The following is a 12,664-nucleotide window of genomic DNA, read 5'->3' as shown; positions in this document are numbered from 1 at the left end:
CTGTTAAAGTAAAAACTGTACCTCATTCATTTGTGACCTCAGAGCCTGTACATCTTCAATACTTTCCAGGGGTTAGGTCCCACCTGATCCCTGAGTCCCAAAGTTCAGGTTGTTGGTTTTTATTTGTTTTTTTTTCTTTCATCACTTGTATTACTGCTTATACAGGACACTGCTCAGCACATACAGGATAGAGCAGTAGCACAAAAAATGTTCCTTGAAATTTAAGGCCATGGCTGAAGATGTGAATTAGTAATCCTCTGGGATAATAAGTCACCTGTTAGACATCACCCGTCTTTCTGTTTATGAACCATTATAATATCATTTCAAGCATTTTCCAAATCATATTTTCTGCATGATACATGTGCATTTTTGTGTATTTTACATGTACATTTTTTGTCGATTTAGTTTTTGTCTATTAAGTGACTTGCTTTGGTTTCACAGTTTGACATTATTTTGAAATCAGTTCCTACCTTATTTTCTGAAACGTTTTAATGTGGTTCATTTCCACCCTTGTATAAATGTTTGGCCCATTATTATGTTTTTTTTCTGTATGTGTTGCATTGTGTGTGTGTGTGTGTGTGTGTGTGTGTGTGTGTGTGTGTGTGTGTGTGTGTGTGTGTGTGTGTGTGTGTGTGTGTGTGTGTGTGTGTGTGTGTGTGTGTGTGTGCGCGCGCGTGTGTGTGTGCGTGCGTGCGCATTTGTGGCTTCCCTCACTTGGTGTTCCAGAGGAGGAGGGCCGTCCCCGGCGCAGACGAACTCCCCGCTTTCTCTTAAAGCTGTGAACTGTGTCGGCGCATGCCACAGAAAGCAGGCTGGGCCTGTAGGTAAAGACAGGAAGAGAATGAGAGATGGAGAAATTAATGTTTATTGGGAACATATCACAACTACTTACCTCTGATGTATTGTCAGACTAATTGAAAACAAATGTGCAGCAAACACAGGTGACTTAACCTTTCATTAACCTGTATGTACCATATACATTTCACACATATTGTCAGATATGTGCAATTGTTTCATATTCTACCCCATCCTAACCTTTAACCTTGTTAAATATTTTTAAAATTTGATATTTTCCATCAGATTTGTTCACAGTTTCCACCCATGTGAATGCCGACTTTAAAATTGTGTGAAGGAAATACCTTATTGGAGCCAATTATTACATCCACACACAGCAGTAGCACATGCGGAGTATTGTTTTTAGCCCATTGTCTTTGTCCGTCCCTGTGCAAACAAAATAAGTGTTTTAATACAAATGGGACTAAAAACTTGGTGGAATGACTGTGGGTCAGCCAAGGACAGTGATTTTTATTTTGTTAAAATTCAAAGTCACGGTCCACGGTCAATTTATTTTATAAACATTCAGGACCATAAGTAACTGTACAGTGACACAAGTTTTGTAATTTTGTCTCTTTACGTTTCCACACTGGAGTTAAAATGAAACCATCAAGATCTGCTTGTAATTTCTCTCCCCCAACTTGTCTTAGGAAAAGTGGCTGTAAAAATTATTTGCATTAACAAGGGCCCTTATATTGAGTCTCGGATGTGACGTTCATCCTTCTGGGACCTTAACCTTTGAGGTTGAGAAACATCTTTAAAGAGCTTATGAACTCATGAGGCCAGGCACGTTTGGCGATGATGATGATATGTTTCTCCAGAGTATCCTTGGGTACCAAATGGGTACCGAGCAGCTACTTAGGGAAACTCAGATAAGTGGTACAGCTTGGATTGTCAGGGAGCCTCAGCGACAACACTACAGCCATGTAGCATGTTAGCCTGAGCATTACCCAGCATGCAGTTGCCTCAGTGCTGAGTTCTCCAGCAACTGGAAAAGGCCAAGGGAATGTCCATGTATCACCTGGCTGCAGCAGATTGATGGCTAATTGTAGAAGGTGGAGATTGAGTGGTGGTTGTCAGTCAGGACACAGGGTTGTACCATAGTGTGGTGGACGTACAGCACCAGCACATGGTCTCTGCACAGGCAGAAATCAGATTTATATGCCAATACTGTAGCCATGTTGTACATACCAGGTTAAACCAAAACGTACTATGTCTGTGGTATGTAACTGAAACCCAGTGCTGTTATCAAACTTACTCTTAGTTTAGTCTACTGTACTTTAAATGTGCAGTATGACTCTACAGTCGTGGTTCTCAATGCAGCGCATGTATGATTTCCATTGAGAAGCAGGATCTGTGATCAGCCAATCAACAGTGAGGGCAGGTGTGTGTGAAGCAGGGAGACGTAGAAAACACACAGGTGGTCCATGATGTATAACTTAGTGAATAACTGGTCTCCAGTGCCATCAGGTGGGCACTGCTGCACAACACAGACAAGGCTCCACAGTGTGTTCCAGTGTCATAGAACCACACCTCCACACTTTGCTTGGTCCAGCACACCCAGCCCTGTTCTGGTTCTACCTTTATACCTCATTACCCAGTTAGCAAAAGTGCTACTTAGAATTTGAAGCTGAACACTATGCAATATGTGTTTCAGATTTGGTGGAGTGAAAAGTTTCTTGCGAAATACAAGACTCGGGATGAATGTGTGCATGAGCAGCACAAGCACCTAATAGCTGGAGCATATTTTCTGACAGGCACTATTTATGACAAGAGGCAGCCATCAGTCCTCACAATCTGAATTGTGTTGAATGCATTGAAATTGGCAAGTAAATAAATTAAGAAAACTAACAGCTTCTTTAAGACTGAAGAAAAAAAAAAAAAGTTTTGGAATAAGCAGTAAAGCAGTACTAAATCAGTACTTTAACTTGTCTTTCATGTTAATATAACCTCTTAAATTCCTGGCAGGGGGTGAGTTGGTGATGGGGCTCTCAGACCTTTGCAGCGATGGGTGTCCTCAGAAGCTCTGTGGCTGTTCCTTCTCTCTCCCACCCATGGATGATCTACAGGACCATTGCTCAGATGCTTGTTGTCACACGGCTCCATGTCAGCTCCAGCCCCAGTCCTCTCAGCAGAGCTCCCACTGGGGCTGCAGCAGTGCTCCATCCCACTGCAACGACCACCGCCTCCCAAGCTCCTGTTTCTACCAGTTGCACATGCATGGTGGAACTTTGGTTTCTGAGGACCCTGGCTGTGAACCAGGGTACAGTGGACCTCACATCCCCAATAAGTTGGAAGTGGACTACAGCCTGCTGCCTCCCTCATCCGCTGCCCTCCCATCACGCTTCCAGGCATTGAGCAGCCTCTTGAGCCTTCCTCCTGCCCACCCCTCTCAGCCTCTCACACAGTGAGGGAACATGGGAAGGATGAATTTATGAGTAGAACCCTTCGTGGTTTTCTCTGTGAGGAGATCATTTATGCTGCTGGGATTAGAGCAACCACAAAGAAACGTTTGTTTCGATACGATTTTGTACTTTTGGAAGCACAAATCATGTGATGACATTGATCTTGGAAGCAACAAAGCCAAATGACTTGTACAGCAGAGAGATTTTGGATAATGTTTAACCACTGTTGCCTCTTTTTCTCATTGATCCATGTCTAAACATTTGACTGTTGTTCACCTTTTACAGAGCATCATCCAGCAGGAGTCACTCTTGTGCTTCTTCATTTCTTTCTGCAGCACATTTGACACAGCAGCTGCTTCAGATTTGTTTGGTGGAGTGTAAAACAGTGATTTGGTTGCTGGCAGTCTGCTCACAATGGAAAAATCTGTTCCTTCAAACCGTCCCTGAATTAATCAGCCTTTCTTCAGTTGGAGCTCTTGACTTTTTTCTGCTATTCCAGCCTTGTCCACTCCATATTTCTGGCTCAAAGCTTCATTCCCATAGTAATTTTTTGACTGCATGTGAAGTTTTGAAAGTGAAGAAACTCAAATAACTGGGAGCAAAGTGTTCAACGTTTGCAGATTTGGCACACATATTTTTCTTTTTTAATTTCCGTTCTCCCTGTGCTTTTTTTTTGTTGCTGCTGTTGTTTTTTAGTTGTTTGAAGGTACAGTGTCATGACCCGTCATTGTGTCATTGTGAACAGTTTCTTATTGCAGTTAAAAGTCTCTTTTAAACGTCGAGCATTTGTACAGTATAAAACGAGACAACGGTAAGAGAAGGCTTACCTCTACCAAGGTGCAACAGTCCTCTGTTTAAGTCCTGGTGGGGGCACTGTTTTGCCAAAGCACAAATAACATGGAAATCAATGGGAGACATTTTAAAAAATATTAAATACTACTCTGGATTTGCATCTACTTCAGAGTTGTAGCAACTGTTCCTCGACCCAAGACAGACCAGTGCTCCAGAGTTATTGGAAATCTGTCCAGGTCTTTTTCAAGTATCTGAAAGGCCATCTCAAATATTTAAAGGAGGAGATTAAATGAAATATTTTGGAGGCGAAGTTGCATCACTGCCAAAATTTGCTCAACTCTTTCTTGGCACAGGGATTGAATGACTACAAATGTTGTTCTCATCTCAAAAGCAATTTTCAAATTTTAGCCACGACAAATGGACAGCAGTGATCACACGAGAGGAATCGATTTCATCCAAACACAGATTACCATATTATCCAAATATTGATGATCACCAATTTTTCCATTACGTCCTCCAGACAAGTATTATAGAAACGTTGGTACATGTTTTTTTGGATTAAGGCTCAGCTATTTGCAAAGAACTGTAATACAACATAGGTAATTAAAGATGTGTTCCAGATGAGAGTGAACAGTTCTGGCACCCCTGTTTGTTTGCCTTTGATAGTTTTACAGTAATGTGTTTGACCTCATCCACCGTCCAACTGTTTCTGTGTTTTGTAAAACACCACAGATCGCATAATTATGCAGAATATTGATGAGCATAATGTTGATTTGCTTTTGGGAACTGCAGCATGAATAGAGAGAATTAGATCAAGAAGTCTGAATTAATCATAAGTAAAATTATGTGAACAAAGGAACATGCCATTATCGTTAGACAACAGAACAATCTGAACAAACAAGGTTACTCACCTTTTCATCTTGTAAAAATGCACAGAAAACTTTATTTGGGGGAAAGCCTCACCTATGTCTATGCATTAAACAGTACAATATTTAAAAGTGTGTTGGGACACAATGCTGTGGTGTCCAGAAATTAAATGTCTAAACTGTCACAAATTCTCTGTCAATATTTCCATGTCTACAGTTGGTACCAAAATTGTGAAGCCGATTGATTTTGAGACGTATTAAGACTACAGCCATTTTTATATCATCACATTATGTTGTTTTTTTCCAGAGCACAAAGGAAGTTTATGATTAGTGAGTACAGGAAATGTTCTTTGAACCTTGTGTGCATTTATGAGACAAAGGTCAATGTAACAGTCTGATTCACAAGCAGAAGATTGAGACAATCTAAGGATGTTGTGTTGATGAGAATCTAATTGACTGATGCATCAAGCTTTGACTAACTGTTTTTAAACTATTTTAAATTGCATTGTACAGGATATTTACATATAAAATGCAGTTGAGAACATAAAAAAAATGTAGCTAATTTACAAAAAAAAAAATTCATACATATGTATTTATTTTTTATGCAAATCGATATATTTTTAGGTCGTGTGTGTGTAAGGATTTCAGTGAAGTTTTTGCAGGCGGGGAACATTTTGCCTGGTTGTTTAAATTTATCTTTCCATCTGCTTTATCTGTGCCACTGTTTTTCCTGACCTGTCTTAAAATGTGCTCTTCTCTTAAAGCCAAGGCCGTTTCAGTGTTTTTTCTTTGTTTAGACAGAGGCTGTGAGGATTCAGGCAGGATGTGGAATATAATTACTGCAATCTGTTGAATAGTTTATTTCTGCTTTTGCAGCAATTTATAAAATGAATGCCTGGTATTATGTTTCTAATTATATTTTGTAAAATAAAAATGGCAAAAGCAAGAAAGAAAAAGGGTTAACTCACTCACTTATCTTTAACCGCTTACTCCAATTAAGGGTCATAAGGTGCTGGAGCTATCCCAGCAGTCCTGGGGTGTGAGGCGGGGTACACCCTGGACAGGACACCAGTCTGTCACAGGGCCACGTATAGACAAACAAACACATTCACACCTGCACTTACAGGGAGTTTAAAGTTTAAAATCCACCTAAGCTGCATGTCTTTGGATGTGGGAGGACCCACGCAAACACGGGGAGAACGCGCAAACTCCACACAGAATGGCCACAGGTGAGAATTGATCCCAGGACCTTCTTGCTGTGAGGCAACAGTGCTAACCACTAAACCATCGTGCTGACTAAAAGGGAAAACTTCACTATCAAAATGAACAATTTTGCCATTGTTTGGAAGACTGATTTCCTTGCAGATGTTTGTGAGATGAATTGTGTCCTGTGAGAAGCACTACTTATTTGTGAATAATCAGGTGAAATTTCTGCTGATGGGTTCTATGACCCCCAAATCAGAAAAAAAAAAACCTGAGATGGTATGGAAAATGCAAAATAAAAAAAAGCAGTGATTCTTACATTGACTTTGAGCTTACTTTGAACAGGGTGAATCAAAAATATTTAATAGTTTTTTCTGGTCAACTTCATTTATTAATATGCACCTGTTCATACCTTTAAGGAGTGTAATACATTCCAAAAAAAGTTGGAACTTTAAAGCATTTACCACTTTGTAATGTTGCCATTCCTTCTATTAAAAAAAAAAAGAGGCTAAGATTGAGGATAGCAATCCATGAAGTGTTGCAGGTGGTATGTTGCCCCACTCTTCCTGCAAACATGTCTTAAGGTGTCCAACAGTACATTTCAAAATTCTCCAGACCTTCTCTATTGGGTACAGGTTAGGAGTGCAGCCAGGCGAGTCTAGTAAATGTACAGTACTATATGTGGGCAAAATTTTGTTTTGCATTGTCTTGTTAAAAAAGTGCATGAATGTTGTCGGAGATGTGGTCTTGAAGGCAGCATATGATGCTGAAAAATCTCAGTGTACTTTTCTGCATTAATTCTGCCAACACAGAAGTGTAAAGTACTTTTACCATGTTGAGCGACAGCCTCATTTGGACTTGTTGCCGATAATAGTCTGGATGGTGCTTTTAGCTTCTGCTCCAGAGCCCAAGATGTCACATTCTTCCAAAAAAGATCTGGAATACTGATTTATCTAGCCACAATACATGTGTCCACTGTGCGATGGTACAATCCAGATTCTTTCTACAACACGGCTTCTGGACAAGGTTTACATAAGGCTTCTTTTTTTTGCTCAGTAAAGTTTTTATTAGCATTTGTGAATATAATGCTATATTAACATTATTGACAAAGGTTGCCCAAAGTAATCCCTTGTACATGTGGTTATGTCAGCTATTGATGAATGTCAGTTCTTGATACAGTGCCGTCTGAGAGATTGGGGATAAAGGGTGTTCAGCATAAGCTCGTGTTCTTGCTCTTAATGCAATGAAACTCCTTCATATAACCGGAATTGTTTACTGATATGCACTGTAAAGAGAGAAATATGCAAATCCTTTCCAATCGTTCTTTGAGCAACATTGTATTTAATTATTTCAATAATTTTCTCACTCATTTATTGACAAACTGGAGATTCTCTGCCCACCTTTGCTTCTCAAAGCCTCAGTCTTTAGTGGACACTTCTTGGTAGTCCAACGTATCTGACAATGATGTCTCTTGTTGTGTATTTCATAGTGGACACTACTTTTGTATCACCTGTTGACCACCTGGTTGAAATGGCATCATTACGTAATTTTTTTTAACCCATTACTCACCATAAATTGACCCCATGCCAACTTTTCTTTGGTTGTTTTTAGCGTACTGCATTTATTAAATATGGGAATGAAGTTGACCACACAAAACATGACAGCTTTCTCTCTATGTGAGAGAGCTGTGTCATGTTTGTATTATATACAGGGTATATTGGGTTTATATGGTCTGCAAAGAAAACAAGTTAAAGTAAATGCAAGAATCAATGTGCTTCACTTATTTTGCATTTTCCGTAGTCACAAATTTTTCTGATTTGGGGTTGTATTTTCTACTTTGCACAAAGGAGCACAGCCCACACAGGTATCATCTCTAACTTCTAACCAACCGTTGTTATTTTACACTGCATCAGGCAAGCTTCCAATTTAGCAATATTAGACCCATTACCTCAGAGCACTGCTATATATAACTGCAATTCATCACTATAGCAATGCAACCCCTCCCATAGTTAAGTCAGCTGATGGTTAAAGGAACCTCATGCGTAATGGCAAAGAATCCCAGTCCCAAGACTAACAAGTCAGACTCCAGCCACAAGAATACTTCAGAAAAAATAAATACTAGAGTACCACACTCGTACAGTGCAAACCCCCCGCCGACACAAGTTTCCAATTCCACAAATTTTTACCTTGGAAAAAAATTTCAAGGTCAAAGTCCTATTAGAAGTGATTTTTCTTAAGTTAAAATATAATAGAAAATGTAAACCAAAAGGGCTTTTCAGTGTTAAAATCAAATATCAGCTAAGTCCGCAATACCGATCAGATGCGGATCAAAGGTAGTCCATTCATTGTGCCAGTTTGCACCTCATTGTCACAAATGAGAATGATGGAGGCACTTTTGATTGAGACATAATGCAAAATGTACATCAAATGGGCTTTTCAATATTAAATTCAAATGTCCACAAAATCCACAATCTGGGTCAGATCTAGATCACACTTTGTCAAAGCAATAGAGGAATGCACTGTATTAAGGAGAGGATGACCGGGGCCATGTATTGCGAGATTTTGGGGAACAACCTCCTTCCCTCAGTTAGAGCATTGAAGATGGGTCATGGATGGGTCTTCCAACACAACAATGACCTGAAGCACACAGCCAGGATAACTAAGGAGTGGCTCCGTAAGAAGCATATCAAGGTTCTGGAGTGGCCTAGCCAGTCTCCAGACCTAAACCTAATAGAAAGTCTTTGGAGGGAGCTCAAACACCATGTTTCTCAGCAACAGCCCAGTAACCTGGCTGATCTAGAGAAGATCTGTATGGAGGAATGGGACAAAATCCCTGCTGCAGTGTGCGCAAACCTGGTGAAAAACTACAGGAAACATTTGGCCTCTGTAATTGCAAAGAAAGGCTACTGTACCAAATATTAACACTGATTTTCACAGGTGTTCAAATACTTATTTGCAGCAGTAACATACAAATAAATTATTTAAAAAAAAAATCATACAATGTGATTTCCGGATTTTTTTTTCAGATGTCTCTCACAGTGGACATGCACCTAAGATGAAAATTTCAGATCCCTCCATGATTTCTAAGTGGGCGAACTTGCAAAATCGCAGGGTGTTCAAATACTTATTTTCCTCACTGTATATATATATGTGTGTGTGTGTGTGTGTGTGTGTGTGTGTGTGTGTGTGTGTGTGTGTGTGTGTGTGTGTGTGTGTGTGTGTGTGTGTGTGTGTGTGTGTGTGTGTGTGTGTGTGTGTGTGTGTGTGTGTGTGTGTGTGTGTGTGTGAGCGAGAGTGACCTTAAGGGTTTAGCCGAGTAAAGCTGACATTATCTAGGAAGAGCAAAGACACAACTGTGAAAAACACACAAAATATGTATTATTATTAGTAGTAGTATTACCATATTACCCTTATTGCAGTAAGCAGGTAAAGAAAATGAATGAATGAATTTTTATTATTATTATTATTATTATTAATACTATCATTGTCTCAACCCAAAACTAGCAACAAGGCATACATCACCATAGACCACACAGATTTTTGAACTGTTGTTGAGCTACTGAAAAACGTAAACAATCACTCAAATAATTTAATTTCTGTTTTGAGTCGCTTTCAAGAGCACTTTAAATGCAAGTAATATTAAATATTTGCCAGCAGATGGCAACAAACTACACCACGTCGAATGCTTAAAGGGCCTTTTACGCTGCACACTGCACGTGTTTGAGATATTCAAAGTGAAGAAAGAGAGGTGACAAAAGCTAAGGAAAATACATACAGTAGTGTTCAGAATAATAGTAGTGCTATGTGACTAAAACGATTAATCCAGGTTTTGAGTATATTTCTTATTGTTACATGGGAAACAAGGTACCAGTAGATTCAGTAGATTCTCACAAATCCAACAAGACCAAGCATTCATGATATGCACAATCTTAAGGCTATGAAATTGGGCTATTAGTAAAAAAAAAAAAAGTAGAAAACGGGGTGTTCACAATAATAGTAGCATCAGAAACAGCTTTGTAGATCTCACCCCACAAGTTCTCAATTGGATTTAGGTCCGGGGATTGGGCAGGCCACTCCAAAACATTAATTTTGTTGGTTTGAAACCAAGATTTTGCTGGTTTACTAGTGTGCTTAGGGTCATTGTCTTGTTGAAACACCCATTTCAAGGGCATGTCTTCTTCAGCATAAGGCAACATGACCTCTTCAAGTATTTTGACATATCCAAACTGATCCATGATACCTGGTATGCGATATATAGGCCCAACACCATAGTAGGAGAAACATGCCCATATCATGATGCTTGCACCACCATGCTTCACTGTGAACTGTGGCTTCAATTCAGTGTTTCGGGGTCGTCTCACAAATTGTCTGCGGCCCTTGGACCCAAAAAGAACAATTTTACGCTCATCAGTCCACAAAATATTCCTCCATTTCTCTTTAGGCCAGTTGATGTGTTCTTTGGCAAATTGTAACCTCTTCTGCACATCTTTTATTTAACAGAGGGACTTTGCGGGGGATTCTTGCAAATAAATTAGCTTCACACAGGTGTCTTGTAACTGTCACAGTACTTACAGGTAACTCCAGATTGTCTTTGATCATCCTGGAGCTGATCAATGGGTGAGCCTTTGCCATTCTGGTTATTCTTCTATCCATTTTGATGGTTGTTTTCCATTTTCTTCCACGCATCTCTGTTTTTTTGGTTTTTTTTTTGTCCATTTTAAAGCATTGGAGATCATTGTAGATGAACAGCCTATAATTTTTTGCACCTGCGTATATGTTTTCCCCTCTCCAATCAACTTTTTAATCAAACTACGCTGTTCTTCTGAACAATGTCTTGAACGTCCCATTTTCCTCAGGCTTTCAAAGAGAAAAGCATGTTCAACAGGTGCTGGCTTCATCCTTAAATAGGGGACACCTGAGTCACACCTGTTTGTTCCACAAAATTGACGAACTCACTGACTGAATGCCACACTACTATTATTGTGAACACCCCCTTTTCTACTTTTTTTTACTAATAGCCCAATTTCATAGCCTTAAGAGTGTGCATATCATGAATGCTTGGTCTTGCTGGATTTGTGAGAATCTACTGAATCTACTGGTACCTTGTTTCCCATGTAACAATAAGAAATATACTCAAAACCTGGATTAATCATTGTAGTCACATAGCACTACTACTATTCTGAACACTACTGTATGGCAAAATGTACGTAAAGTAGAAGACGAAGAAGAAAAGGACTTGTAGTGACTCACCAGACAGAGTGACTGAGCTGGAAAGGATGTGCGGCAGGTTAGGGTGACAAAGGATGCACATGGTAATGTGCTGACAAGTGACTAGAGTGTGTTGAGAAGGTCGAGGGAGTACTTTGAGAAGCTGATGAATGAAGAAAATGAGAGAGAGGAAGTTGATTTGTGGAGAGAGTAAATCAGGAAGTGCAACAAATTAGTAAGGATGAGGACAGCTATGAAGATGCTTCAGATTGGAAAGGTGGTTGGCCCATATATACCACTGAAGGCAAGGCAATCTTTAGGAGAGATGGCAGTAGAACTTTTAACCAGATTATTTAATAACATTTTGGAAAATGAGAATCTAAGAGGAGAAAAGATAAGTGTACTGGTCCTAATTTTTAAGAATAAGAGAGACGTGCAGTCCTGTTGTAACTACAGAGCCATAAAACTGATCAGTGACCAGAGGTGAAGATCTGTGACCAGCAATATGGTTTCATCTCAAGAAAGAACAATACAGGTACAATGTTCCTGTGAGAGCGCTGATTGAGAAGGATGGATAAGGTCTGAAAGAGTTGCATTTTCTCTTTGTGAATTTTGAGAAACCCAATGAAAAGGTGCCAGAACAGTTCTGACATTGAGGAAGATGGGAGTAGCAAAAGAGTATGTGAGGGTTTGGCAGCGGTGAGGTTTCCAGGATGAATGATGACCATGATCAAGATGGAGGTGGGATACTTCAAGGATCAGTTTTGGGTCCTTTCTTCTTTGCAGTGATGATGGACAGGTTGATGGAAGAGACCAGACAAGCGTGTCCACGGACTACTGTGCTTCCAGATGACATTGTGATTTATCATGACAACAGGGAACAGGCTGAGGTGTCATGTCTGGTCTGGAGTGATGGATGGAGGTATATGCGAGAGTGACAACGGAAAGTTGTATGGCTTACAGGTGGTGGCACTAACAAAAAACAGGAGGCGGCGTTAAAGGTGGCAGGGTTGAAGGTGCTGCAATTTTTCTTGGGAGTGAGAAGCAGGAAAGGACCTCACAGGTCAGAGGTGGGACTCAAGTCAAGTCATTCTCAAGTCTTCAATCTGCAAGTCCTGAGTCAGCTGTCAAAGGTGGTCATTATGACTTGAGACTTAACTTGGGACTTGCTGATTCATGACTTGACTGGCACAGGTTGTATGGTTTGAAGACAAAGGGCCCCATTTATGGCAGATTCCAAAACAAGTTTCACGGAGGACGCAAGCAATAACACAGGAATTAGTGATGGTCCGTTACACAGAAAAAACACATGAAGTTAAGATGATTTCATGTTGTTATTTCGTTTGATGTTTGCTT

At 39.9% G+C, this 12,664-nt stretch overlaps 1 protein-coding gene across 3 annotated transcripts in view; it reads left to right on the top strand.

Moving 5' to 3' along the window:
* Window positions 1-5,825, top strand: part of mier2 (mesoderm induction early response 1, family member 2) — a 71,043-nt gene extending 65,218 nt beyond the window's left edge. Inside the window, exons 12-13 of one of the 3 annotated variants that reach the window (XM_034179789.1) lie at window positions 727-820; window positions 2,803-2,939. In XM_034179789.1, coding sequence (XP_034035680.1) covers window positions 727-782 — 56 coding nt within the window. In that variant the 3' untranslated portion in view covers window positions 783-820; window positions 2,803-2,939. Of the gene's footprint in view, window positions 1-726; window positions 825-2,802 lie in introns of all 3 variants that reach the window. The other 2 variants (XM_034179787.1, XM_034179786.1) reach the window with 2 other exon arrangements.
* Window positions 5,826-12,664: the final 6,839 nt, after the last annotated feature.

Source organism: Thalassophryne amazonica, chromosome 10 (assembly GCF_902500255.1).
Source record: "Thalassophryne amazonica chromosome 10, fThaAma1.1, whole genome shotgun sequence".
NCBI classification, from domain to species: Eukaryota; Metazoa; Chordata; class Actinopteri; order Batrachoidiformes; family Batrachoididae; genus Thalassophryne; species Thalassophryne amazonica.
The sequence above is the reverse complement of the archived record's forward strand: the minus strand, read 5'-3'. Positions and strand labels throughout refer to the sequence as shown.